At 36.7% G+C, this 26,354-nt stretch overlaps 1 protein-coding gene across 12 annotated transcripts in view; it reads left to right on the top strand.

Annotated features, from left to right (window-relative positions):
- Positions 1-26,354, top strand: part of FOCAD (focadhesin) — a 313,151-nt gene that overhangs the window by 254,127 nt on the left and 32,670 nt on the right. For all 12 annotated transcript variants that reach the window (XM_009456376.5, XM_063787945.1, XM_063787943.1 and 9 more), the window contains 7 exons: positions 6,723-6,870; positions 8,777-8,896; positions 10,346-10,468; positions 10,926-11,003; positions 11,679-11,750; positions 13,074-13,176; positions 15,065-15,145. In XM_009456376.5, the coding sequence (XP_009454651.2) occupies positions 6,723-6,870; positions 8,777-8,896; positions 10,346-10,468; positions 10,926-11,003; positions 11,679-11,750; positions 13,074-13,176; positions 15,065-15,145 (725 nt within the window). The remainder of the gene's footprint in view (positions 1-6,722; positions 6,871-8,776; positions 8,897-10,345; positions 10,469-10,925; positions 11,004-11,678; positions 11,751-13,073; positions 13,177-15,064; positions 15,146-26,354) is intronic.

Below are 26,354 nucleotides of genomic sequence, written 5' to 3'. Positions count from 1 at the left end.
AAGAAAAAAACAACCCCATCAACAAGTGGGCAAAGGATGTGAACAGACACTTCTCAAAAGAAGACATTTATGCAGCCAAAAGACACATGAAAAAATGCTCATCATCACTGGCCATCAGAGAAATGCAAATCAAAACCACAATGAGATAGCATCTCACACCAGTTAGAATGGCAATCATTAAAAAGTCAGGAAACAACAGGTGCTGGAGAGGATGTAGAGACATAGGAACACTTTTACACTGTTGGTGGGACCGTAAACTAGTTCAACCATTGTGGAAGTCAGTGTGGCAATTCCTCAGGGATCTAGAACTAGAAATACCATTTGACCCAGCCATTCCATTACTGGGTATATACCCGAAGGTTTATAAATCATGCTGCTATAAAGACACATGCACATGTATGTTTATTGCAGCACTATTCACAATAGCAAAGACTTGGAACCAACCCAAATGTCCAACAATGATAGACTGGATTAAGAAAATGTGGCACATATACACCATGGAATACTATGCAGCCATAAAAAAGGATGAGTTCATGTCCTTTGTAGGGAAACCATCATTCTCAGCAAACTGTCGCAAGGACAAAAACCAAACACCGCATATTCTCACTCATAGGTGGGAATTGAACAATGAGAACACATGGACACAGGAAGGGGAACATCACACACGGGGGCCTGTTGTGGGGTGGGGGGAGTGGGGAGGGACAGCATTAGGGGATATACCTAATGTTAAATGAGAAGTTAATGGGTACAGCACACCAGTATGGCACCTGTATACATATGTAGCTAACCTGCACATTGTGCACATGTACCCTAAAACTTATAATAAAGAAAAGAAAGATTGTAGATATATTAAAAAAAGATTATCTTACCAATTTTTAAGAAATCGTTATATATTATGTATATGAACTTTAGTCTACCATATTTATTACAAATATTTTTCTCAGTCATTTTGCTGATTTACTTTTTAAAAAGAATATAAATGTATTATTACCACTGAACTGCACCCTTAAAAATGATAAAGATGGTACTTTTATATGTATATTTTACCTTAATAAAAATTAAATTAAAAATTGAAAAAAAAATACAGAAAAAAAATTAGCAGGGTGTGGTTGCAGGCGCCTGTAGTCCCAGCTACTCGGGAGGCTGAGGCAGGAGTATGGTGTGAACCCGGGAGGCGGAGCTTGCAGTGAGCCGAGATTGTGCCACTGCACTCCAGCCTGGGCGACAGAGCGAGACTCCCTTCTCAAAAAAAAAAAAAAAAAAAAAAAAGAGTGTGGTTTGAATATGAGTAAAGAAAGAGTTTGATGGCATGGTTGAAGTATCTTGAAAATAGAAAATGATTAATGAGAAAAATAGGGAAATTTAGCTGTTATTTGAATCCAATGAAGAGTTGAGATTTTGAACGTAATCCATGCATTTATATTGCTTTTTACAACCTAGGAATAAGATATTTTCATGTCTCTTTCCATCCCTCCTGCCTCCTCTTACCACCCAAAGATGTTCATTATAGCTTAGCTCAAGATGTTATAAAGTTGGGAAAAAATTTGAGATTAAGATGCCGCCAACTTTAGCCAGTGGCACAGTCAGGAGTGACTTTCAGGCATTGTCTCCATCAGTTTTCAGGAAGGTTGTTTAAATGTGGGGAGTACCATGGGGATGAATTACCCACCATACAGATACTGAGGTGTTTAAAAATTTCGTATGTCTAAGCATATTTAACTTTAAAATTTATTTTTGTTACTAATAAGTTTCTTATTTCTTCATTCTTACCTTCTTTGTTGATTCTTACCTTCTTTTATTTTATTTTTTTGTTTTTATTTTTTATTTTTTTAATTTATTTTATTTTTTTTCTTTCTTTTTTTTTAATTATACTTTAAGTTCTAGGGTACATGTGCACAACGTGCAGGTTTGTTGCATATGTATACATGTGCCATGTTGGTGTGCTGCACCCATTAACTCGTCATTTACATTAGGTGTATCTCCTAATGCTATCCCTCCCCCCTCCCTCCACCCTACGACAGGCCCCAATGTGTGATGTTCCCTACCCTGTGTCCAAGTGTTCTCATTGTTCAATTCCCACCTATGAGTGAGAACATGCGTCCAAGTGTTCTCATTGTTCAATTCCCACCTATGAGTGAGAACATGCGGTGTTTGGTTTTCTATCCTTTTTAATGAACAACTATATTGAGAGAGAGACGGGTAGGCCTGGACTTCCTGTCCAGTTAGTGGAAACTTGCCTGTCTGTTAGAGCCCAATTAAAAACTCAGGCCCTTCAAGAAGTCCTTCTTCCATCCTCTCCAAACTTTTAGTTCTACAGTTAATGAAGTTTAGTGCTTCATCATTACTAATGCTCTCTAGGTGTCAGTCCTTGTGCAGTTCTCCCTTTTTTTTTTTTTTTTGAGATAGGATATCACTCTGTTGCTCAGGCTGGAGTGCAGTGATACAATCATGGCTTAGTGCAAGTTCGACCTCCTGGGCTCAGGCAATCCTCCTGCCTCAGCCTCAAGTAGCTGGTACTACAGGCATATGCAACCATGCTTGACTAATTTTTTTATTTTTTGTAGAGACAGGGTCTTACTGTCTTGCCTAGGCCGATGTTGAACTCCTGGCCTCGAGTAATCCTCCCAACCCTGGCCTCCCAAAGTAATGGGATTACAGATGTGAGCCACTGCACCCAGCATAGTTCTCTTTTTGGCTTCAGGTTCAACTGATACTTACTGAGCAGCTGCATACTGAGCTAGGCATTTTCACATCTGTTTCTCATGGAATTACATCCATGTCACAACCTAAACATGATACTGAAGTAGGAATCATCATCACTTTGATTTACAGATAAAGAATGTGAGTCTCAGATAGGAGGCTTGTTCAGGGTAATATGCTTAATAAGTGGCAGAGCCAAGAGAGAAACCTGGGACATCTGACTTCAAAGCCATTTTTCTTTCTTACATAACACAGTATGGATAACACATTTCAATAGAAGGAAAGCAGTTTGATGCTGGACAGTATACTGTGTATTTATTTTTTTTCTGACATGCAAGTGTCACCCACACTTTTTTTTTTTAAATATTTTAATTCTTCCTTCTGCTTTTTAACTAGACCCAGACCTGAAAGCCTGACTCAGGATTTAAAGTATTCCCTTATCTAATGAGATTTCCGGAGTCTAGGGCAAGCCTCCCTCAAGTGAAACAGTGGAAGTCTTACTAGAAGTTAGTTAGTAGATGCGGGAGTGTACTCCCTCAAATGATAGAATTCACCCAGAGCAAATTCACCATGCTTCCCGATTTAATGGACATCTCCCTGCTGAAAGAACCCGCACACCTGGCCAGGCTGGTGTTAGTGAGCCTATCACTAAGATTTTACTGCCATCTAGTGGTAGCTCATTGTGCCATTGTGATCCTCACAGCCCTAACTGTAGTCATGCAGTCATCAATGACCCAAGCTTTGGTTAATTACTACTGAGCTTTTACAAATGCGATAACATTTGTATAGCGCTTTGTAAAGGGCAAAGCACTATATAAATGTTAACTGTTATTAGAACTAATTATTAGATGGCCTAGTACTTAATCTGCAGGATTGCCTACAGTAAACTAGGGAATTGAAGATTCATCTCCAATTAATTTTAAAAAATATATATCTGAGTTGATGCAGCAACACAAATATCAGAATTGCTTAGCTTTTAAGTTTCAGGATTTCTTTTGCTGGTGATATTTTAATATACTCTGATAATAGATTCAAATAAGTAATGACATAATAGTGTATGGAATTTAAAAACTCAAATTATCTTTATCATTTGTTAGCACTCTTATAGAACATTTATGTTAGCAACTCCAAAGTTCAGTTTCATACCCAATATTATAATTTGTTTTTATTTCCTCTGTTGGAGACACCAACACTTAACTCCTTTTTACTTTCAGTGGACAGAAAGTTATAAAAGCTACCTCTGCCCAAGCTATTCTTGGTTCAAAGCTGGCAGACATATCAAAGAGAAGCTAGAATGAGGTAAATATGTGGAATTGCTGAACTAAGCACCTGGGGGAACATTTTAAGACTTAGAACAAAAATAAACACATTAAAATATAGAAGATTTAGAAATCAGAGGGAAATCAGGAATAAAGTTTTAGGACTACATTATTGGTGCATACTGGAAAATTGAGATGAATGAGAGGGGACCTATTCAGAGGGGCAATAGATGTATATGCCATAGCATGTATATACATACACTGTTATATATTCATATGTTACACCAGTCACTTAACTGCCGCTGTAGCAATGAATAGAATCGCTAGTGAATTATAACGTTGCTTAGGTTATAGTAATAATTGCTATGATGAATTTTAGGTAAATGTGAACTAGAAACAGATGTGTTTTTCAAAGCCTTAATACGTCTATCTCCTGAGATGATGAAAGAGGGGCTTCAATCTAGGGGATAGAGATTTTTATGTGCCCAGGATAGCCTGAAAAGCAAGACTTACATACTTCCTTGTTTATTCAGAAAGATAAACCCTATTGGAATGAGCTTTGAGAGGAATTTGTTTTCCAGATGAGCCCAATATTCCTCTTTCTGAAATTAGTCTGGCAAGAAACAGAAACTGAATTTTCTTGGGTGAATCTTGCATGATACGTTCAGTGAATTTTACTACTCATAAAATTTGCCTCCTACTAAACATAAGAATCAAGTCTTGCTTTTTTCTTCTTCCTCTGTAGATCTTCTCTCTACTCTAGACTCTTAAAATTCTTAGTTTGGTTAGTTCTTCAGCTTTCAATAAATACTGGTTGAGTGCCTGTATACGCCAAGCAGTATACTAGGTGCAGCAGATACTGTGGTAGGGAAAAAAACAGAAAAGGTATACCCACCCTTATGGAGCTTTCAGGCCAGGGAAGAGATAATAATCAAACAATACCCCAAATAATTTTCATCAGAGTTTATAATTAAAATTGTATGAAGTAAATTAGCACAGGGTGCTGTGGGAGAGTATTAAAGAGGCTCTCTGCTGGGCGAGGGATGATGTCTCTGAGGAAGTAACATTTGAAATCTTAAGCATAAGTAGCAGTTAAATAGTCAAAGAGGGAACAAGAGTCAAATTTGTCTAAGTATTAATCAAATTTTGTCTAATTATATCTTTGGTCTAATTCTGTCAAATTGTTATATGCATCAATATACAAAGATAGCCAAAAAACTTCCCTGTAGATTCTAAATAATAGCAAAGGCTTTACATTCATATTAATCAAGAGTAGCCTTTCCTCTTCCGTAAATGTGATTAGTCTCAAAAGCATGTTGTATTGAGATCTTAGATGTTGATTTAACTGGTTGAAAATGCATTGAGCTTGTTAAGTTTACGAAGCTGTAACAGCAGTTCTGCCTGACTAATGATGGATTATTACTGTAGTAGCTTCTTTACGAAGGATTTTTGAATGGCTGATTGTTATGCAACAGAAACTAGAAAAACACACTTGAGATACGGTGCCTTCTCATACGTATTCCATCATGGCACCATGAAGGGCACTGAGAGGGGCTTTGGGTTTGGCAGATGGGGCAGAAGGCTAGGAATAAAAAAAATCCCCTTGTATTGGCCGTGCTCTGCTGGATGCTCTCTGTGTGACCTTGAGCAAATCCTGTAGCCTGTCTATCCTTCTGGGTGTCTTCTTTTAGGTGTGGGTGCTCCATTTGCACGTTGGGGGAAGTAAGTTACATGTTCATAAAATTATGCAAATGTTCTTGACACTGACCAAGGGGGTAGATGCTGTTTAAGAGCAAAATGACCTAACATGTGGGCATTGAGATACATTATTGGAGAAATGCCCTGGAATGTCTTCTTTGGCAGCAGATATCATGATGAGAGGCAAGGCAAGCCAGAGTAAGGGTGATTTCTGAAAAAACATTGCATTTTCTCCATTTAAAAAACAATGACAAAAGCTTTTTTTCTTTAAAGTAAAGCATTACCACAAGCTGCATTATCTTACCATACTATCTTGAAGTTTTCTGAGAGAACAATTATTTTCTTTAAATGGATATGTATTCATTCAGGAGAATTGGGGGCACAAAGCCCTAGCTTTCAATTGAATTGTCACATGGGGTAACTTTTGACAAGCCTGTCATTTGTCCATTTTCTCTTCTGACCCAGTGGTATTCTGTAAGATCAGAGGGGAGAGAAGGATTAATGTCATTGTGCACAAACAGTTTCTTTAGGAAAGAAATTCCATTTGTTGAAGTTGACTAGGAAACATGAAACACCTAGTAGTACCTCATAATCATGCCTTGCATTTATCTTCTTTGCTATTAGTCAGATATCCTCAGCTCACATCCTGAATTTTAGTCTTTTCTCTCCTTATGCAGCTGATCACAGTGTACTCAACATGCAGGTAGGGGTGTTGCAGGGAAAACTACAGCATTTCTGTAAGGGCACAAATAAAGCTGGTGTATGCCTTTTCCTCTTCTCACCCATAAAGTTTAAGTCAAACTATTTCCTGCCTTTTGTTTTTATCTAGGGGGTGTACAGCACTAGCATGGGCCACAGATACCTGTTTTGATGTCAGGTTTTCGTTTTGAGGGGAGAGGTGTGTGTACTTGTCATGGATGATGGGGCACACCATCTACTAGGCAGCAGAATTTGAATCCAGCCATCTCACCAAGGTTTGAGAGCTCTGTAAACACCCATGGTAAGTGAAGAGCAATTGTGTGGATTTCTTACGATCCTAACATCTTATCTTTTTTGGCTTCCAAGCACGGGCTGTATATTGGGAGTTGGACTTGTTCTGTCCCTCATGAGCCACAGCAGCCAAATGCAGTCCCGCGTTCACGTAGCGGCATTGCTCCGGAAGCTGTCTGCGCACCTAGATGACAGCGGGAGCCAGAGCAGAACGTTTCAGGAGGTAAGAGATGGAGGCTACATTTTTTTCCCCTCTGCTCTCTTTTGTTTTCTTCTTGCCACTTATTTTGGACTTACCATATTTTGGTAACCCTATAAATTAAATTCTTCCTCAAAGAGAAAATCTGAATGGCAAACAACCAATATTAGATCATAAGGTTTTCATATTATGTGGCAGTTTAAATCAACTTAAACCTAAATGTGGCATATAAGATAAGAGCCTTTAGTGAATACAAAACCTAACTCAGCATCACTAGAAGGCACTTTCTAAGAAGAGCTGCAATTTCTGGAAGAAGGTTAAATCGAGATTTTTAGAATTGTGCTCAAGCCAAATATAACTTTCAAAAATGCCCAGGAATAAGCTTCAGAAACTGCTGATCAAAAGGCATTTGATTTTTTAAAATGTCAGCTAGCATAAAATATTATTGAGAAAATTCCCTTTACCACACTTAGAGAAAAGTTTTTTTTCTGTTGTGGTGCAAAAATATGCAGAATTGGAGTTCATGTGATCCAGTTCATGGGTGTTAACCATGTTTTTAGATGGAACATTTCAGGCATGTGTCATGCCTGTCTCTATTTTGCCCAGGTGAAGCTGGACCGCTTATACTCTTCTTTGAGAGGAGCAGGGTATGACCTTGTGGCCTGGCCTGATTCTCTCTCTCATTAGAACAGATTCTATTTTATCCCAGCCTGCCCACGAGCTATTGATGAGTACATAATGGCTGCTGTGTTTCCCTGCTCAGCTCCTCTGCTTTCAGCAATAGGACTTGTTGAATTGGTGAATTTCTTTGGGCACAGAGGAATGAAGTTTTGTTGTAAGACATGCACTACATTTCCATTTTTAAAGCAGTGTAGAGTGTGATTTTAAAGTACATATTTTTTTAAAGCCAAAAGAGTAAATCTTGCAACCTAGGAGCAAATTAATTATAAATGAAAGCAATGTTTTTATAACTGATGCATCTGTAATGTTTTGATTTATAAGGCCTTAAGCAAGCAGTTTTTTTTCTCCCCTCTGATGTTTTATTATTCAACTTCTACCTTAGAAACCACTTACGTTTTTCATGCCATATCAACCAGTGGTAGAAGTTGAATTTTCTACTTTGTCTTAACAGCATTCTTATAAGGGAGGTTTTTTATCACGAAAAAAGGAGGTAGCAGAGAGGGGATGACTAAATTTGATGTGCAAAAATTGAGACTCAGATAGATTGGGTGACTTGCCCAAAGTTACTTCGCTAGTAAATGGTCAATTTGGGACATATTCCCAAATCTTGGCTCCATTCCCACCATTGTTTTTTACCCATATTTTATTTATTCATTCATTCATTCATTCATCAACATATTAAGTTCCCACACTAGTGCTATGAGGCAGGTATTAGTATTCCTATTTTATACAATTTATCTGACTCCAGAATCCATATTCCTGTTCCAGTTATGCTCCACTACTTCTCCTAGAGAATCTTAATGGAGCAGTGTTTCACTTCTTTGAATTTCCTATCCTGTTTGGCCTTGGATGGGAATGCATGGCAATTAATTAGTAGCACCCACTGGTGATGAAAATCGGTTTCCTTCTGCTGTTGATAGGTGCTGTGCTCTGGCATAATGTGGTGAAGAAATTTACTATTATGAGTCTAAAGACCTGGGTTTGAATCCCTCCTTTGTCACTTGCTAGCTACATGAAATTGAGCTTCAAAGTTCTTATCTATAAAGTAGGAATAATCATACCCATCATGACAGTGTTATGAAATATTACAATATAAGTTAGGCAGAAAACCAGTGCCCAATCCATGGTAAATGTATTTGAATCCAATTCTTACTCTTGGGGGGAGTTTGACAGAATATCTTGTCAACTAAACCAAGTTCTTTTATTTTTCCTCCTGAAGACACATTTTTCTGCTGTATTTTCTTCTCAGGTCCTTGCCTACACACTTAGCTGTGTATGTACATCAGCGTTCAGTGCTGGAATTATTGAGGCTACAGAGGCTGAGGATGTTATGAACAAGCTTCGACTGTTAGTGGAGAATAGCCAGCAGGTTGGAACGTGTGCCCTGATTATTTCTCTCTGTGGGTCTCATGCTGCTGCTAAGTTCTGCTTTTGACTTACTCTGAATTAGAGTATAATGGGATATTTTTCATGTCTAGAACTGAGGAACTTCTAACTATTCTCTTTTCTCACAGCTGTAGCCAAAAGTCACAGATGTCTTTTTCTCTCCTTATCCCCTGTCTCATTCTGTAGACATTTCTTTTTCTTTGAGAGAGTGTTGATATGCTTTTCTCTCTCTCTCTCTGACTATTGCTCTATAGTTATAAGATCATAAAATATATGGCTAGGGAATATAAGAGTTATGTAAAGTTAGAAACAAAAATTTGTGAAGATATGAATACATAGAAGTCTCTGATAAAGTCAAACTTCAGAAAATTCAAGGCAGAAAATCTCTACTCATGACCAAATATGTATAAGAAAATTTAAGTACCTATAAACTAAATTAAGTAACCTTAAAATGTTTCCTCTGAAATATTATTCAACCTTAAAAAAGAAGGAAGTTCTGATATGTACTAGAACATGGATGAACCTTGAAGGCATTATGCTAAATGAAATAAACAAATAACAAAAAGCAAACACTGTGTGCTTTTACTTACATGAGCTGCGTAGAGTAGTCAGAAGCATAGAGACAGAAAGTAGAATGGTGGTTGCTCGGGCCTACAGGAAGGGAGGAATGGGGAGTTACTGTTTAGTGGGTAAAGAGTTTCAGTTTTTCAAGGTAAAGATTCTGGAGATGGATGGTGGTATTGACTGCACAGCAGTATGAGTGTACTTAATGCCGTTGAACTGGTATTCACAGTAAAGATGATAAATTTTAAGTGTACATTAATACAATAAAAAAAACTGAAAAAAACCATTTTATCTGATTACACATGCTATAGAATTTCCCCATGTGGATTTTTTAAAGGTTTCTCCAGTGTCTTAATATTGATGATAATGGGTTATTGCAGAATTCATTGGTTTTAAGCTCGTAATGTTATCGTTACTGTTTTATGGTTATATACCCGCTCACTTACATTCAGAGTAAGTTTTGAAAAATTGAAATGTAGAATTTTTCATATACTTTGCTTATTATGGGATGCTTTCTTTTTGTTTAGGAGTTGATTGACCTTGTGTGGTCTACCTTGGTTTTTTCACCCTAACCTCTTCGAATTGTTTGAGCTAAGCTGCTCAATAGTGCAGTATTACTTTCCTGAAATAAATTACTCACTGAAGCTGAATTCCTTGCAATTAGACCCTGCAGTTTACGATGCAAACCAGTCTAGATTAAAAAAAACAAAAAACAAAAAAACACTTAAGTCTGATTTTTCATATGACAAATACAACTTGTCATTAGGAAAGTTAGCACTAAAAGTGTTTATGTTGCTATTTATAAACGTTCTAAATCTGTGTCTTTTTTTTTTCTTTTTCTTACCCCATTTTTATTTATTTATATCAGACTTCAGGTTTTGCCCTGGCTTTAGGAAACATAGTTCATGGATTGTCTGTGTGTGGACATGGAAAAGCTGAAGACTTGGGCAGCAAACTACTCCCTGCCTGGATCAGAATTGTTCTAACAGAGGTAGAGGTCACCTGTTGTATGCTATTTCATATTTGTATAATGGAAAAAGAACTACTTTATTGGATCATTTATAGGAGTTGCTGAGATATATATGTTAATGGTAAAAGAATAGGCAATTTTAAATGAAAGAGATCACATACTTTTAAATCCCTTATAAATAATGCATTCTGCCAACTATTATAATTTTTTTGAACTGGCTATTTTGTCTGAGTTTTAATTTTAAGACAACATTTTGTTTTTTGAAAAATAAAAGCAAGAATCCACCCATGATCTAACAACCTTAATCTGTTACTTTATTTTAGTCTGCTGCCATTTTTGATTCAGTTATACAGGTTACGTTGACCCTATAAGTTTGGTACCAATTCAACCATTTATTTCTCCGTGTCCTAAGAAGTTTTATAGAATCTAAACCCAAGGACTGATTCCCTCTTTTCGTATTCTGATGCTTTGTTTTCAGGGCACTCCCACAATGCTTTGTCTGGCAGCTCTTCATGGCATGGTGGCCTTGGTAGGCTCTGAAGGGGATGTAATGCAGGTAAAGAAAGGAACCATGGAGGGGAAGACATCTAAATATGTACATAGCCATAGCGGGAGAAGAATACCCAGTGTTTTAGTATGCTAAGAACAGAAGGATTTATGCTCATGGTAATAGTTACACCAGACTTTTTAATGCCTTGCTGTATGAATAATTGCACTTAACCAAGGATTATTTCTATAGAGGTTTGTTCTTTATTTAATTTGGTTTTTAGAGATTAAACCTGGCCAACTTAGGTGCTCTCCACAAATTTCCCTGCCTGAGAAAAGATGATTGAAGGATAAGAAATTTCCAAAGTTATTTGCAAGAAACTCCATTTTGCATCTTAATGTCTGATATATGTCTATGTGGTTGTTCTTTAACTTCAAAATATTTTCACAGTGGACATATATATGTGTAAGTTTATAAGTAATTCTAAAGGAGCTCTGTTTTTATGCATTAAAAGTTGATTGAGTGATTGCTTACATGCCACAGTGAACAGGTACCAGGAAATCAATGATAGATAAAGCATGGGGCCCTGCCTTTGAGGAGTTCATAGCTTATGTATTTGAAATAGAAGGACATAATGATAAACTGTTTTATAACTTAGAAGATGGATAGCTCATGCACCAGGAATATAACTCTTAACTTTTTTATGGGGGTGGGTGGGATGGGTATTTCTTCTTCTTCTTTCAGCTGAAATCAGAAGCCATCCAGACCTCTCATTTTCAAGGCAGACTTAATGAAGTCATTAGAACCTTAACTCAGGTGAGAAAATGAATTTAAAATCCTTGGGTGGAAAACATATCCCCCTTTGTTGTCTTTTTTTCTATTACATGATACAACATGTTTTACCTGGAAAATGGGAAAGTCTCTGGTTATTCCCGCTGAGTTCAAGAGGCATTTGGGAGTGATGTGTGGACCTGTGTTAACTGACAAACATGCACTACCTTTGGGAAAAAAAGAAAGCTGGCATTTTTTTTAGTAAACTTAAGTTGGCATTGGTTTTTCTTAAAAATTAAAGCCTGATTCTGCAAGGAATGTCAGGCCCTAAAGATAAGGAAAAATAGAAGGTGATCAAAGGGCATGGCAGATCTCGGTAGAAAGGTCAAGAGGCACTAATTCAGATGTCACTGATAAAAGTGTTTGGGCATTTCATTGTAATTGTTATCCTTGACTAAAGAATAGACATATTAATCTCCTAAGAAATGTTTTTTTCTTTTAAGATTTAAAAAAAAAAGATTATGTTTGTTGCATAAAATTTGAAAGCACGTAATGAAAGAAGCTGAAAAAAATATCACTGATGGTCCTTCAAACCTGAAGCAACTGTTATTGATATTTCATCATACTTCTTTTCAAGTATTCTTTTGTTTGCATAGTTGGTATTCTTAGTGCATATAGAACTTTATATTTTATTCTTTTCATTTAGCATACTTGTTTTCGTTCTTGTAAAATGTGGCTGATGATAGATAATACCTATCACATAAAGGAGTTTTAGTAATTCAGACTTTTAAAAGCAAACAAAAATCTCTGAACAGACAAAACTCTTTTTTGCATGTGTGAATAGAAATATTCTCAAAAAATAATTCTACTGAAATTTAAGTTACCATAATGTGGAAGAAAAATCTGTAAATGAAAATTATTATTTTAAAAATCCTTATGAATGATAAAGCAGCAGTAGAGCATAATTTACAGAAGAGAACAAAATGTATCTCCTTCCATTTTTAGAGGTATTTTCATCTTAAGTAACTGTCACCCCTTTTGTACTTTCTGGATTTTGTTCTTTTGCAATTTTTTTGAAAATTTATTTGAGACCAGTCTCACTCAGTGAAACCTGAGAAAACCACTAGTACTTTCTGCCATGATTAAATGATTGATTGAATCATTCATTCATTCAGCAGACAGTTGTTGAGTATCTATATGACACAGGTATAGCGTACTAGACACATGATATGACATCTTGTCATAGGACTGCTCGTTGCCAGCCAAGCCACCACCTCCTAAATGACTGGTGACTTTCTGTGAGTGACCTTTTATTGAATGGAACTTGGATCTTATCCCATCATTGAACTGTTACCTTTTTATTTGTAGGTCATTAGTGTCTCTGGGGTGATTGGTCTCCAGTCAAATGCAGTCTGGCTTCTTGGACATCTTCATCTATCTACTCTATCCTCAAGTCAAAGTAGAGCCTCTGGTAGGATTAAAGTCATAAAATACTGGAGCTGGAAGGGAGGGATTGCTGACCCAGCGCTCTGTAGTTTGTTAAGAGCATTAATCTTCACAACAACCCTAAGTAATGGGTATTACCATCTCTGTTTTACGTCAGAGGGAAATGGTGTATGGAAAGGCTTCCTGACTTACCCAGGGTCATGTGACAGTAAGTGATGGACATGTGGTTTGAACTCAGATCTTTTGGCCTCCAAAGCTCATACTCTTTTTACTCCTTCTCTCTGCCTCCCTTAGAGAACAGTTTAGACATTCAGTGTCCTGTATTTCACAAACGAAGAACTCATGGCTCGGAAAGATTACATGAGTTACATACAGAGTTAATTTGGTGACAAATCTAGAAACTAGGAACCAGGTCCTTCAAGCTTGGAACAGATTTATTTTACTAGATGTAATGGTAGTTTGTATAGTATTCATGTTTCATTAAAAGTCTCTTCATATATGGCTGGAGTTTTTCTGGCCTCTGATTTTGAAAAAATAATGGGGTAGTACATTTAAAGGTGTGTACCTTCTTAGCCTTGGAATTGAAATTCTAGGCCTTAATATGACAAGGCCTTTTCTATTTCTAGCTTTTTGGTAAAAGCAGTAAAAGATATTTGCAGTCCCGACATGCTTAATGTGCATTTGTACTTGGAGATTTTCTGGGGAAGGCATGACCGTTAATACATCTGCTCCTTGCTCTTTATAGAATTTTGACCCACTGGCTATCTTGGACCCAGGCCAGAGAGGTTCAGGTACCAATGATTCCTTATTAAAACTTAGTTTTACTTACCCACTGACAAGTAGTCTACAGATGGCATTAACGTAAATGTGGGCCTCTGAAATTACCATTTTCCTTTCTTTCAGTCATTCTGTAGCTATGGAAATAGGACAACTGGTCTACAGCCTTGGCAATGTAGTGAACTTTAGACAGCTAAAGTTACCACATTAAAATGGAAAAAAGAAGAAAACTGAGTCATACTGGAAGCCCTGGGTAATACTAGTTTTGAAGGGCAGGGATCTCACAGTGTCCTGGTAAGATAGGATATTTATGGCAGGCTTTTATTTTTTTATGTAGGCTTTTAATTGCCATATTATGGGGTACTTGGTCTGGCCTACATATACTCAAATCAGGTACTAGTGAATCATCTTATACCCAGGTTCTTCTGAACAAAATGATTGTGTATCTGGAAAAGTACAGCTACTTGTTCCTGATGGAATTTTCCAATTGAGTCATTTATTGCAGTAAAAACCATCTCATGAAACCATTATGGGAAACTGGAAGGAAAAGAATTTAGGAGAAACTCAGGATTCAACTAGCATAAATGTCACTGCTTCACCATTCCAGCTCAGCAACCACATCTGGTTATTTGCACATGTTGGTCACTTACAGGTCTCTGCCTTAGGTAAGGGACTGGTGCTGTTAGTACTAGTTGTTGAATTTCTATGGTTCATATATTCGATTCCACATGTCCTGAAGTGGCACCTACTACAGTGGTCTCAGCGTTGAAGCTCGGCAGACTCCTTGCTGAACGCTGAGGAGGTCACTGGATTGGGGCTTATTGATGTGACAATGTGGAAAGGATTTTTTTTTTTTTAAACCACTTCACTCAAGTGTTCATCCTCCATAATTTTTTTTCCAGACTTTTCTAACTTTGCCACCATTTTAGATTTGCTTACATAGCTTAAGTGATTACTTCAAGGCCAGTCACTTAATCTAATAGAATTAGTTGCAGCCACAAAGTGTTGTGCTGAGATTAATGGCATAAACATCTCCACTTTGTCTCTAGGTTGATATGGCAGCATGAGATCATTATCTTTCCTTCATTAGTCCTGCCAAGTTCACTGGTTAATTTGATCATTTTCTGTCTCCACAGTTCCTACTGACTATAGCTATTTGCCTGAAAGCAGTTTTATTGGAGCAGCTATTGGCTTTTTCATTACAGGAGGAAAAAAAGGCAAGTGAGCACATTTCTTGAATTTTATCATTCTATCTCCATGTTGTTATAAGTAAATTTGTGTACCCTAAGCATGCCTCTGTAGAATCAAGCAATATAAATCTGAAGGGGTGAATATTTTCATCTGCTAAACCATCTTTGCAATAGAGATGACCAGCAGCTAGCTACAATAATTGGTACATAAATATACACATTGTGTGGTTTCTTAGAATCACTGTCTCCGACCATGGGTGGCTCTGTGAAAATCTTAATCTCCCATTTGGCCCTTTCAAAAGTATAAGCACAGATTACTTTTCCTATCCATTTCAAGTGAGTGTGATCTAGAAAGAGAAAATACACCTGGGTGCAGTTTCTATCCCGGGATCTGTCTTGCAAGTAGATCTTCTCCCTGCATCTTTTATAATCATTCTGTGTTGTTGAAATCACTGGCTCTAGTTCCTATTTTTAGTTTGTGTTCTTTTCCTTGCACACATTTGAGCCTTTGTGATTCTGTATTGCTGCCACCCCCATTAAAGTACAAGCAACTTGAAGACAGAGATTGAGTGCCTTTTGTTTTTAACTGGAGCCAGAACAATGCCATGTAACTTATTGAATAAATGCTCCTTAATAATACACATATAGTTTTCAGGGCTGTGAGGAAAAAATGGATTAGAACTGAACATGTCATGGCTCAGGAATCAGCTTCATTACTGTGATATTCTTTCATTGATGGGTTTGCTAATTTTATTCTTCCTTGGCTAGGTCAGTCTTCCTTGGTTAGGTCAGTCTGGGCAAAATCAGTGCCTGTATTATAGCAAGACCATCCCAATTTTAGAAAGGAAAAAAATAAACAAAAAAACTGGAAAAAATCTGGAAGTGGCAGTTTGATTTGTGAGGGTCATGGAAGTAAAATGTTACCTTTGGAAGGGAAGTTAAATCTGTGTTGTCTGATTTCCCACTGGGTACAGTAATCCCTGGAGCTTCCAGATTTTGAATATTTTCATAGCCTGGAGACAAATTCCATTAATTTCTGGAGTTCTAGAATTTGTGCTATTATTCTAGGGTCCTGAATTGGCATGATTTACTTTTCCTCAGTAAAAATTGACATATGGTTATGTCATTGTTGTACATGACATATTTATATATAAACATCATATATTACACGTAATGTACAGTTAGTTCATTGTTTGTGTTACCATAAATTAAGTCTACTTAAAATAAATATTATAGTAGAGATGCCTTCATTAGGAGAAAATTCTTACTAAATGAGAATCTAAAATTTTCATGGCCAAACTAGTGCTAGGAATACATATATATTTCTGCTATATTTTTTGTTAGGTTGCTTATTGATATGAAATTTTAAAATGATGTGAGATATTTTCATGAGAAATAAAAGTAAAAACTCTTAAGGTCAAGTAAAATATAGACTCTTTTTCTTTTCTAGTGAATAAAATGTTAGTCTAGCTCCCCAGATCCATATTTCTTGGCAGACATGAATTTTCTCTGAATCTTATGGGAAATTTTCGGTTGAATGTAACATTTTTATGATTCTGTAGTCATCATACAACAGGAAGTGTTCTGCTATAAGGCTGAAAAATCAAGTGGAACTGGAATCAGTGTTGTTATGTGCAGTCTTGCTGAAAGCTGTTTTAAAACAAATAAATGAAGTATTAAGAATGCCATATTACCAATCAGATTTTTGGCATTTTCAAGTTGTGGGAGAGGGCTGTCGTCTTGTCAGGTTTGCTGACTAGATTCAGAGGAAAATCTATTCAGCCTTACACATTACTAATGATGACCCCAGAGGAGTGGGGGCCGTGGGAGGCTGACCTCCGCCTCCAAAGCCCATTTACAAAAACAAAACCAGACCCTGCTCTATGGGGCTAAATGGGATGGCCAAATGCGGAGGTGTGCATGCAAACGAGTGTTTTCTTCTTCAATATACCCAGCTCATTTGAATTTTAATAACTCCCTTCTGAAGCAGCTTTTGAGTTTAAATGTCTGGATGTCACTCATCAGAGCCCGGTGGGACTGCTGATAGGAAGGATGGCAACTTTAGTGAACTCTTTTGAGGAATAAATGGTTTTAGAAAATAAAAATAATGCTTCGCATAGGCAGAAAAGTTTAGGGATGGCATGGTTTCATTGTCTCTGCTTGCTACTTTTAACTTCAGCAACTCACTAGAGGAAAGAAATGTGATGGGCCATCCCCAATCCACATTTGTGCTAGGATGAGATTGGGCATGGTGGTCTCAAATTTAGCCAATCAAATTTGAGATAGTGAATCTGTTAATCTGTTTTCTAATGTTTAGGGCTTTCTCACTTAGGATACTGACTTTAGTACTCATGTGATAGAACATGTAAGATGTTCATAGCATCCATTCTTTCATGCAGACCCACATTTTAAAAAGATACTAAATAGATGAGATTCCCTCAGTTTTTAAATAATTCAATTCATGGTTTTGACTATAACTGGTTTTTTTTTTTTTTGCTACACCATGTGACATTCTTCTTTCTTCTCTCATAGCCCTGGAATTCCTCTATCAGATATATTGTTCCTTAATCTTTTGTCGTCACTATTATCTATTCTTGTGAACATTTCTTGACTACACTAGCCTTAAAATCTTTGCTCATCATCTAATTCCTCCTAACGTGGATATTTTTTCCCCCTGAAGAACCTCTGATTTTTGACTTTTACTTTTTTGCTTCTTTTCTACTTTTATTCTTTTGTCTGATTTCTGATTTTCTCAAGATCGTAGGCTGTTCATATCTCATCAAGATTTTATCCACTTCTTTTATAATACATTAGAAACATATTTAAAGTACTTAATAAAAGTGATTCTTTCTAATGCTAATATTAGATATTTCTATGTAATAGCATTATTTTTGTTATTATATTGCTGGGGAATGTGGCTAACACTTTCTAAGCTTATATTTTCCTATTAGGCTTTAAAAATTCACAGTAAGAAGTATTAACTAAGCAAAGTATATTTAAGTCCACGTAATAGTCATTATGAATGGCTTTCTTTCTTGATATGGGTTAATTGGTCAGTGATCTGCGTGTGTAAGTATTGGGCTTGGATACGAAGTACAGGTAGGCATATGCTCCTTCAGTCATTTTTGAACTATTACCATGAGAGGTAATTGTTGAGAAGGAAATATGACAAGGGAACAGACTTAGTGAACTCTGAGTAGAATAAATAATACGAGAAAGCTGTCCTGTTTTCTGATGAAATCATGGAGTTGGTTGCCAAGGTTATGTGTGATTTTTGAGTATTTTAATTTAGAAATAGTTTACCTGTACAACTCTTTAAAAAATATTATCAGAAGTCAGTATATATGTATAATACTAAGTTAAAAGTGTATATAGAAGAAAATAAGACAATCCTCTGTCATGTCACCACTTGGAGATAGCCATTATAAATATGTCCTTCATAATGTCCTCCTACATGTATGTGTATGTGTTATATTGTACCATAAAATGTATATTATTTTATTGTCCTATTTTTAAAAAAGTAATGACTTTACATGCAAATGGACATAATTAGCACCCATGTCTTCCAAAAAAAGCCTTGAGGAAGTAAGAAAAGAATCCTATTGCGTTGGTTTCTGGACATTTGTCAATAGCATATGTTTTTGGTGTGTTTGATTCCTTTTTTGTTTCATGAGGTTTGTTTTCATAAACCTCATGAAAATGTTTGGAAGGAAAAATGTCACCAATTATCCCATGACTCTACAGCTATTATCATTTCTGGATATTACTTAATTTGTTGCTTCTGGGATTACAGGCATGCACCACCACGCCTGGCTAATTTTTTGTATTTTTAGTAGAGACGGGACTTCTCCGTGGTGGTCAGGCTGGTCTTGAACTCCCGACCTCAGGTGATCCGCCTCCCTCGGCCTCCCAAAATGCTGGAATTACAGGTGTGAGCCACTGTGCCTGGCCTGTATTTTTGAACTTAGTATTATATTATAAACTTTTCCTGTTTTTATATATCACCATAACAATTATATAATAACAACTATTATTTTTGAGACAAGGTCTCGGCTCTATCACCCAGGGTGAAGTGCGGTGGCACGATCATGGCTTACTGCAACTTCAAACTTTCTGGCTCAAGTGATCCTTCTGCCTCAGCCCCCCAGGTAGCTAGGAGTGCAGGTACATACAACCAGGATCAGATAATTTCTGTACTTTTTGTAGAGATGGAGTCTCACAATGTTGCCTAGTCTGGCCTCAAACTCTAGCTTTGAGCAATCCTCCTGACTTAGCCTCTTTAATTGTTGGGATTACAGGCATGAGCCACTGTACATGGCATAATGATCATTTTTAAATGACTATAGAATATTTCATCAAATTCATAAGTCATAATAAACTTAATCATTTTCGTATTGGTCATTTTTTAAATTTCAATTTTAGTGAACATCTTTTCTTTTCTTTTTTTTTTTTTTTTTTTTTTTTTTGAGATAGTCTTGCTCTGACGCCCAGGCTAGAGTGCAGTGGCGTGATCTCGGCTCACTGCAACCTCTGCCTCCCAGGCTCAAGTGATTGGCCTGCCTCAGCCTCCTGAGTAGCTGGAATTACAGGCAAGTGCCACCAAGCCCAAAGATAGATAGATAGATAGATAGATAGATAGATAGATAGATAGATAGATAGCATAGATATCTCTCTCTCTCTCTTTTTTTTTTTTTTTTAGTGGGGTTTTTCTATGTTGGCCAGGCTGGTCTTGAACTCCTGGCCTCAAGTTATCTGCCCTCCTCTGCCTCCCAAAGTGGATTACAGGTATGCACCACCATACCTGGCCTTTAGTGAACATCGTTATGCACATAGCTCTCTTCTGCTACAGCTTTCCCTCAGATAAATTCTCAGTAATGTAGTGAGCAGGAGTCCAAGGATTTGGTGACTATAGGGATGGCCAGGCCTCGTTGCCCTTCAAAAAGCTTTGCCAGTTTTCAGTACCTCAGCCCTGTATGAATTTGCAAAAATATAAAACATAGAGGTTAAAAGCATAGGAGTCAGGCTGCCTGGGTTCATATCCCACTTCCACTACTTACTGGCTGTATAACTTCAGGCAAACTGTGTCTGTAAGCTTTGACCACTTCTGTAAAATGGAGAAAATAATTGACTGTTTTTTATAGAGTTTTGTAAGAATTATGAGTCACTTTATGTAACAGTACTTATAAAACAATATAAAGAATAAATTCCTTCTTTTATAATGTCATATTAAAAAGCAGCCCAAAAAGCAAATGATAACAATAAAAAGCAGTCAGGTATAAAATGATACCTTAAGACTGCTCTCATTTGCATATAATTGCCAGAAGGTCTGAACATCTGTACATTTATTTACTGTTTAAGAGGTTGGTTTTTTTTTAAGTAAATTTGAAATTTTTTAAAAAAATTTTTAATTGACGAATAATTATACATATTCATGGAGTACATAGAGATGTTCTGATGATATTATGTATAGTGATCAGATCAGAGTAATTAGTGTGTCTCTCATCTCAAACATTTATCATTTCTTTGTGTTGGGAACATTCAATTCCTCCTCCTAGCTACTTGAAACTATGTATTATTGATAACTATACTCACCCTACAGTAGTATAGAACACTAGAACTTATACCTTCCATCTAATTGTGGTTTTGTATCCTTTAACAAGTCTCTCCCTGTCTCTTTCTTCCCCCTGCTCTTTCCTAGCCTCTAAGTATTCTCTCTTCTACTTTTTGGTTCTGTGAGATCAACTTTCTTTTTGCTTCCACATATGAGTGAGAACATGTGCTATTTAACTTTCTGTTCCTGGCTTATTTCACTTAACATAACGTCTTGCATTTCTATCCATGCTGCCATGACAAGCAGGACTTCATTCTTTTTGATGGCTTAGTAGTATTCCATTGTGGATATATACCAATTTTTAAAAATCCATTCATCTATTGTTGGACACCTAGATTTATTCCATGTCATGGCTATTGTGAATAGTACTAAAATAAACATGGGGTACAGATGTCTCTGATATAATGATTTCCTTTCCTTTGGATACCTGCCCAGTAGGAGGATTATTAGATCATATTGTAGTTCTATTTTTAGTTTTCTGAGGAACCTCCCTACTGTTATTTATAGTGGGTGTACTAGTTTACATTCCCACCAACAGTGAATGAATTCCCTTGTCTTCACATCCTCAACAGCATTTGCTGTTTTTTGTTTGTTTGTTTGTTTTTAATAATAGCCATCCTGACTGGGGAGAGATGATATCTCATTGTGGTTTTGATTTGCATTTTCCTGATGATTAGTGATGCTGAGCAGTTTTTTCATATATTTATTGGCCATTTGTACATCTTTTGAGAAATATCTGTTAATTTCCCCATCTTAAAATCAGATTGTTTATTTTTTGCTGTTGAGATGTTTGAGTTCCTTGCATATTCTGGATATTAGTCCCTTGTCAGATGAATAATATGCAAATATTTTCTCCATTCCACAGGTTGTCTTTTCATGTTGTTGATTATTTCCTTTGCTATGCAGAAGCTTTTTAGTTTGATATAATCCCATTTATTTTTGCTTTTATTTTCTATGCTTTCGAGGTCTTATTCATAAAATCTTGCCCTAGGCCTGTGTCCTGAAGCATTTCTCCTATGTTTTATTCCTGCAGTTTTATCATTTTGTGTCTTACATTTATGTCTTTGATGCATTTTGAATTGATTTTTGTAGGGCGAGAGATTGGGGGGTCTAGTTTAATTTTTCTGTCTATGGATATCCAGTTTTCCTAGCATCATATATTGAACAGACTGTCCTTTCCCCACTGAGTGTTCTTGACATTTTTGTCAAAAATCAGTTTGCTATAGATATATAGATTAATTTCTGAGTTCTCTGTTCTGAATTTACTTTTAAATTTGTATTTTTTTACCCTTTTATTTTGAAACAATCTCAAACATAAAAAAGTTGTAAAATGCATAGAAAAGTAGCAAAAGTTGTCTTCCTTTTTTAACAGTAACAAAAACTCCACATTCCTTTCAACCAGAGGCACTATTCAAGTTTCATCAACAATCCCAGTGATGTTTTTAATAGAAAAACAATCTCATCTAGAATGTTGCTCTGCACTTATTTATTGGTCTCTTTGGTCTCCTTCAACCTGAACACTTTTTCAGTTTTTTCTGTGACTTCTTGACTTTAACGAGTTTTAAGATTAGAAGCCAGTTAGTTTATACAATGCTCTTTAATTTGAGTTTGCCTGATATTTCTCATATTAGAGTTAGGTGGGTCACTTTTGGTAGAGTATGACAGATGTGGAGCTGTGTGCTTCTCACTGCATCCCATCTGTGGCACATGACGTCTCAGCTGCCTCCACTGGGGTTGGTGAGCTTTGCTCACTTGGATAAGATGTTGTCTTCTAGGTTTCTCCACTATGAACTTATTCTTTTACCCTTATTTCAATAATCTTTCATGTGGAGATGTTTTGAAATTTCACAAATATTCTATTTTCATCCTATTTTCACTGATTAGTTTTAGCATTCACTAATACTTCTTGCCTGAATTATTACTGTGATGGTTGCCAAAAGGTAATTTTTAAAAATCCATGAATCCATCTATTTTTTTTTATTATACTTTAAGTTCTAGGGTACATGTGCACAATGTGCAGGTTTGTTACATACGTATACATGTGCCATATTGGTGTGGTGCATCCATTAACTCGTCATTTACATTGGGTATATCTCCTAATGCTATCCCTCCCCCCTCCCCCAACCCCACAACAGGCCTCGGTGTGTGATGTTCCCCTTCCTGTGTCCATTGTGTCCAAGTGTTCTCATTGTTCAATTCCCACCTATGAGTGAGAACATGTGGTGTTTGGTTTTTTGTTCTCATGATAGTTTGCTGAGAATGATGGTTTCCAGCTTTATCCATGTCCCTACAAAGGACATGAACTCATCCTTTTTTATGGCTGCATAGTATTCCATGGTATTTATGTGCCACATTTTCTTAATCCAGTCTATCATTGATGGACATTTGGGTTGGTTCCAAGTCTTTGCTATTGTGAATAGTGCCACAATAAACATACATGTGCACAGAATGGGAGAAAATTTTTGCAATCTACCCATCTATGTTTTTTATTAGGCGTTCTGCTGTAAGAAATGGCTCCTCTCCTCTCCTCTCCTCCCCTCCGCTCCCCTCCTCTCCGCTCCCCTCCTCTTCTCTCTCTCTCCCTCTCTCTCTCTGTATTGGTGTAGACTCCTAAATTCCTATTTTATTTAACTATTCAGTTATCTATTATTTTGATCTTCAACTTGTCCAATAAATTGAACAAAATATTAAATTTGACCAATAAGAACCTCTACAAGTTGGCTCTTGTGTCCTTTTGACATGACCCCCTCATTCTTTCACTGCTTCCTTTGTGGCACAAGAAGATGTCCTAGGTTTATTTTGTACTATCCCCAGCCCTGTAATAGATACTCCAGGTTTCTTTTAGTGGAGCATGGTATTTAGAAGCTAACATCTGTGTGCAAAGCATCTCATTGCTGCTGGGGTAATCTTTGTCTCTAGGCCGTTTCAGTGGACAGAGCTGGGAAACATATGTTCTTGTTCTCTCTCATCTATTTTTATTTCTGTATTTAGCTATATATGTAATAAAAAGGGTTCAATCTGTCTTTCTTTTTGTGTTTGTAACTCCCTTCTCTGACAGTAAGAAACTTGACTCTCATTATCCTCAATATATTTACTCATTTGCCCAATCCTCCTGGATGTAAGTAATCTCCTGTCCCTGCTGGACCACGGTCCTAAACTGCCTTCCTCACTCAGGTCTCCACTGGCTGCCACCCTACTTTGTGGCCTTCCTGATTTTAAGAGGCCTTGGGATATTTTTGCTTTTAATAACAAAATGTTATTGAAATATTCGGTCTTAAGATAGAAAACCTATCAACCTTTAGTGTCTGTCTGATGTATCAGAATCATCAATTTATTTTAAAAACTGTCTTGATTGTAGTTTCTTTCAGGGGGCTAGGCATCTCCTAGTTCCCACTAATAGGCAATGCTGTAATTCTCTCTGCCTGTGTTTTCTATGGACTTAGTGTAGAAAAAAATCGTACTCATCCTTTTCATCTTTATTTAAATATTCTTTCCTTGGTGGGGGAAGATAGGGGCTTCCGTGATGTTCCCAGATTAAGTTAGATTACTTATGTGATACTTTCCTATATATTTTCATGGTGCGTAATATATGTGTCATCATTTTCATAATTATTTATACTTCTTTGTTTAAACTCTGTCTTTTCCACTAGGTGTGATTTCCTCAATGGACAGGAAGAATAGCTGTGTTTTATCGTAAATACTTAGAACAGATTGGCATATAATAGTTTTCTAATATTTGTTTATCTATAACTTTAAACATACACATATATAATATATATATACACACACACACATACATACATACATACATACATACACTAGATAATTCTAAGCTAAGTTACCTGTAAGCAGCATTTAGCTGGAGAAAGTAAAGATATGTCCAAACCACAAAAGCAATATGCTAGCAATGGAAAATATACAGACTCAGGCTGTTAGTCTACTTGTTGCCAGACTTTTACTCTAAGGATTACACATGTGAATTGTGGCATTGAGATCTGATCCTCTGTGTAGCCAAAGTATGTGCGATAATGGGTCCTGTTGTAATGCATTATGTTCGGATATACTGTTTATATCAGGGTTCTTTGAGGTTGTCAACTGGATGAGAGATTTAAAGTAACTTTGTTTCCAGGTTTTACAACATCTGGATCTTTTTAACAAGTACTGTTAGGCCTTCTCAGTTCCAAATCCATTGTCCGTAAAGCATTTCATTATTTCTTTTTATCTAAAAAACTTGTTTGAAAGACACAGCATTATAATAAAGGAACTGATCATTCCTGTTGTTTAGATGTGGATTCTTTTATCCAGTGCTAAAGATCTCTGGGGAAGGAACTAGTTCACTGTGTTCTCCCTTGGCTTTGGGACTCCCTCTCTTTCTTTCCATACCTCCTCCAGAATGCGTGAAACTGCCAAATATTTTCTCAATTTCCAACAGCTACTATAGTTCCTCTCATTCCAGTTAGTGTCTGAATCAGTTCCCTACAAATAGTGGAAAATTTTTTGTGAGTGTAGTTATACTACTCAATACTGATTCTTTGCCCTTTTAAATGTGGAAGATTTATTTCATTATTGGACTGATGTGATTTTTCAACCCTATTCTCCATTTTACAAATTTTCTTTGTTGCTGACACTTGCATGTATATTAGGTCAATTCTAGCGAATATAGAAGCAACGTGTAAAGTGCAGTACTGGTGAAAGTTGTCCTGTCAAAGGAGAGCTCATTATCTTAAGAATAAAACATCTGGAAAATGGTCATATTTCACATGGGGTCCTGGTATTAGAAGGCAGGCTGGACGCCTTGCCTGTTTCCCTAGATCCTCTGGAAACTCCAAAGTCTTTGTAGTGGATTCTCTCAAAGTGCCTGGAAAAAATTTTTTATGTAATTTTGAAAATACTCAATCTCTGAGAGTTTTCTAAGTAGAAATCTATTTATGAATTAATGATTTCCAGTGCAGAATTGGATGCATTGTTCTTAAATGGAGAGATGTAATTCTTGCATAGGTATTTACTATAATGTCTGCCAGTTTATCAAACAATTTCTATGAATCATGTGCTAAGAAAACCCCAAAAAGCAACTTAATTTTTGTGTTTTCTTTTTTGTGAAATCAAAGACTGCAATCTGCAGCCAATGTTGTGTAGAGATACTTAGCGCATATGTGTAATCAGCATGGAGTTATGTGAATAGACAACCAGTTAACTCCTATCACAGCGTTTTTTTATCACAGAAGTTATTACACCTGATTTTGCCTTGCTTGTTTCTTCTCATGTTAGAATATAAGCTCCACGAGCGCAGGGACCTATTCTGTCTTGTTCAACACTGTCTCCGCTGCTAGAGTCAGTACCTGATACCTAATAGATACTCAGTAAATAGTTGAATGAATGAGTGTGTTTATAAATGTATTTACTTTATTTGTCAGAATTTTTTTTTTCCTTATAATAGCAGGGGTTGGCCAGATGCGGTGTCTCATGCCTGCAATCCCAGCACTTTGGGAAGCTGAGGCAGGTAGATCGCCTAAGGTCAGGAGTTCGAGACCAGCCTGGCCAACATGGTGAAACCCCGTCTATACAGAAAATACAAAAAATTAGCCAGGTATGGTGGTGCACACCTGTAGTCCCAGCTACTCAGGA

Source organism: Pan troglodytes, chromosome 11, assembly GCF_028858775.2.
Source record: "Pan troglodytes isolate AG18354 chromosome 11, NHGRI_mPanTro3-v2.0_pri, whole genome shotgun sequence".
In the NCBI taxonomy this organism is placed as follows: Eukaryota; Metazoa; Chordata; class Mammalia; order Primates; family Hominidae; genus Pan; species Pan troglodytes.
This window is presented reverse-complemented; position numbering and strand designations above follow the sequence as displayed.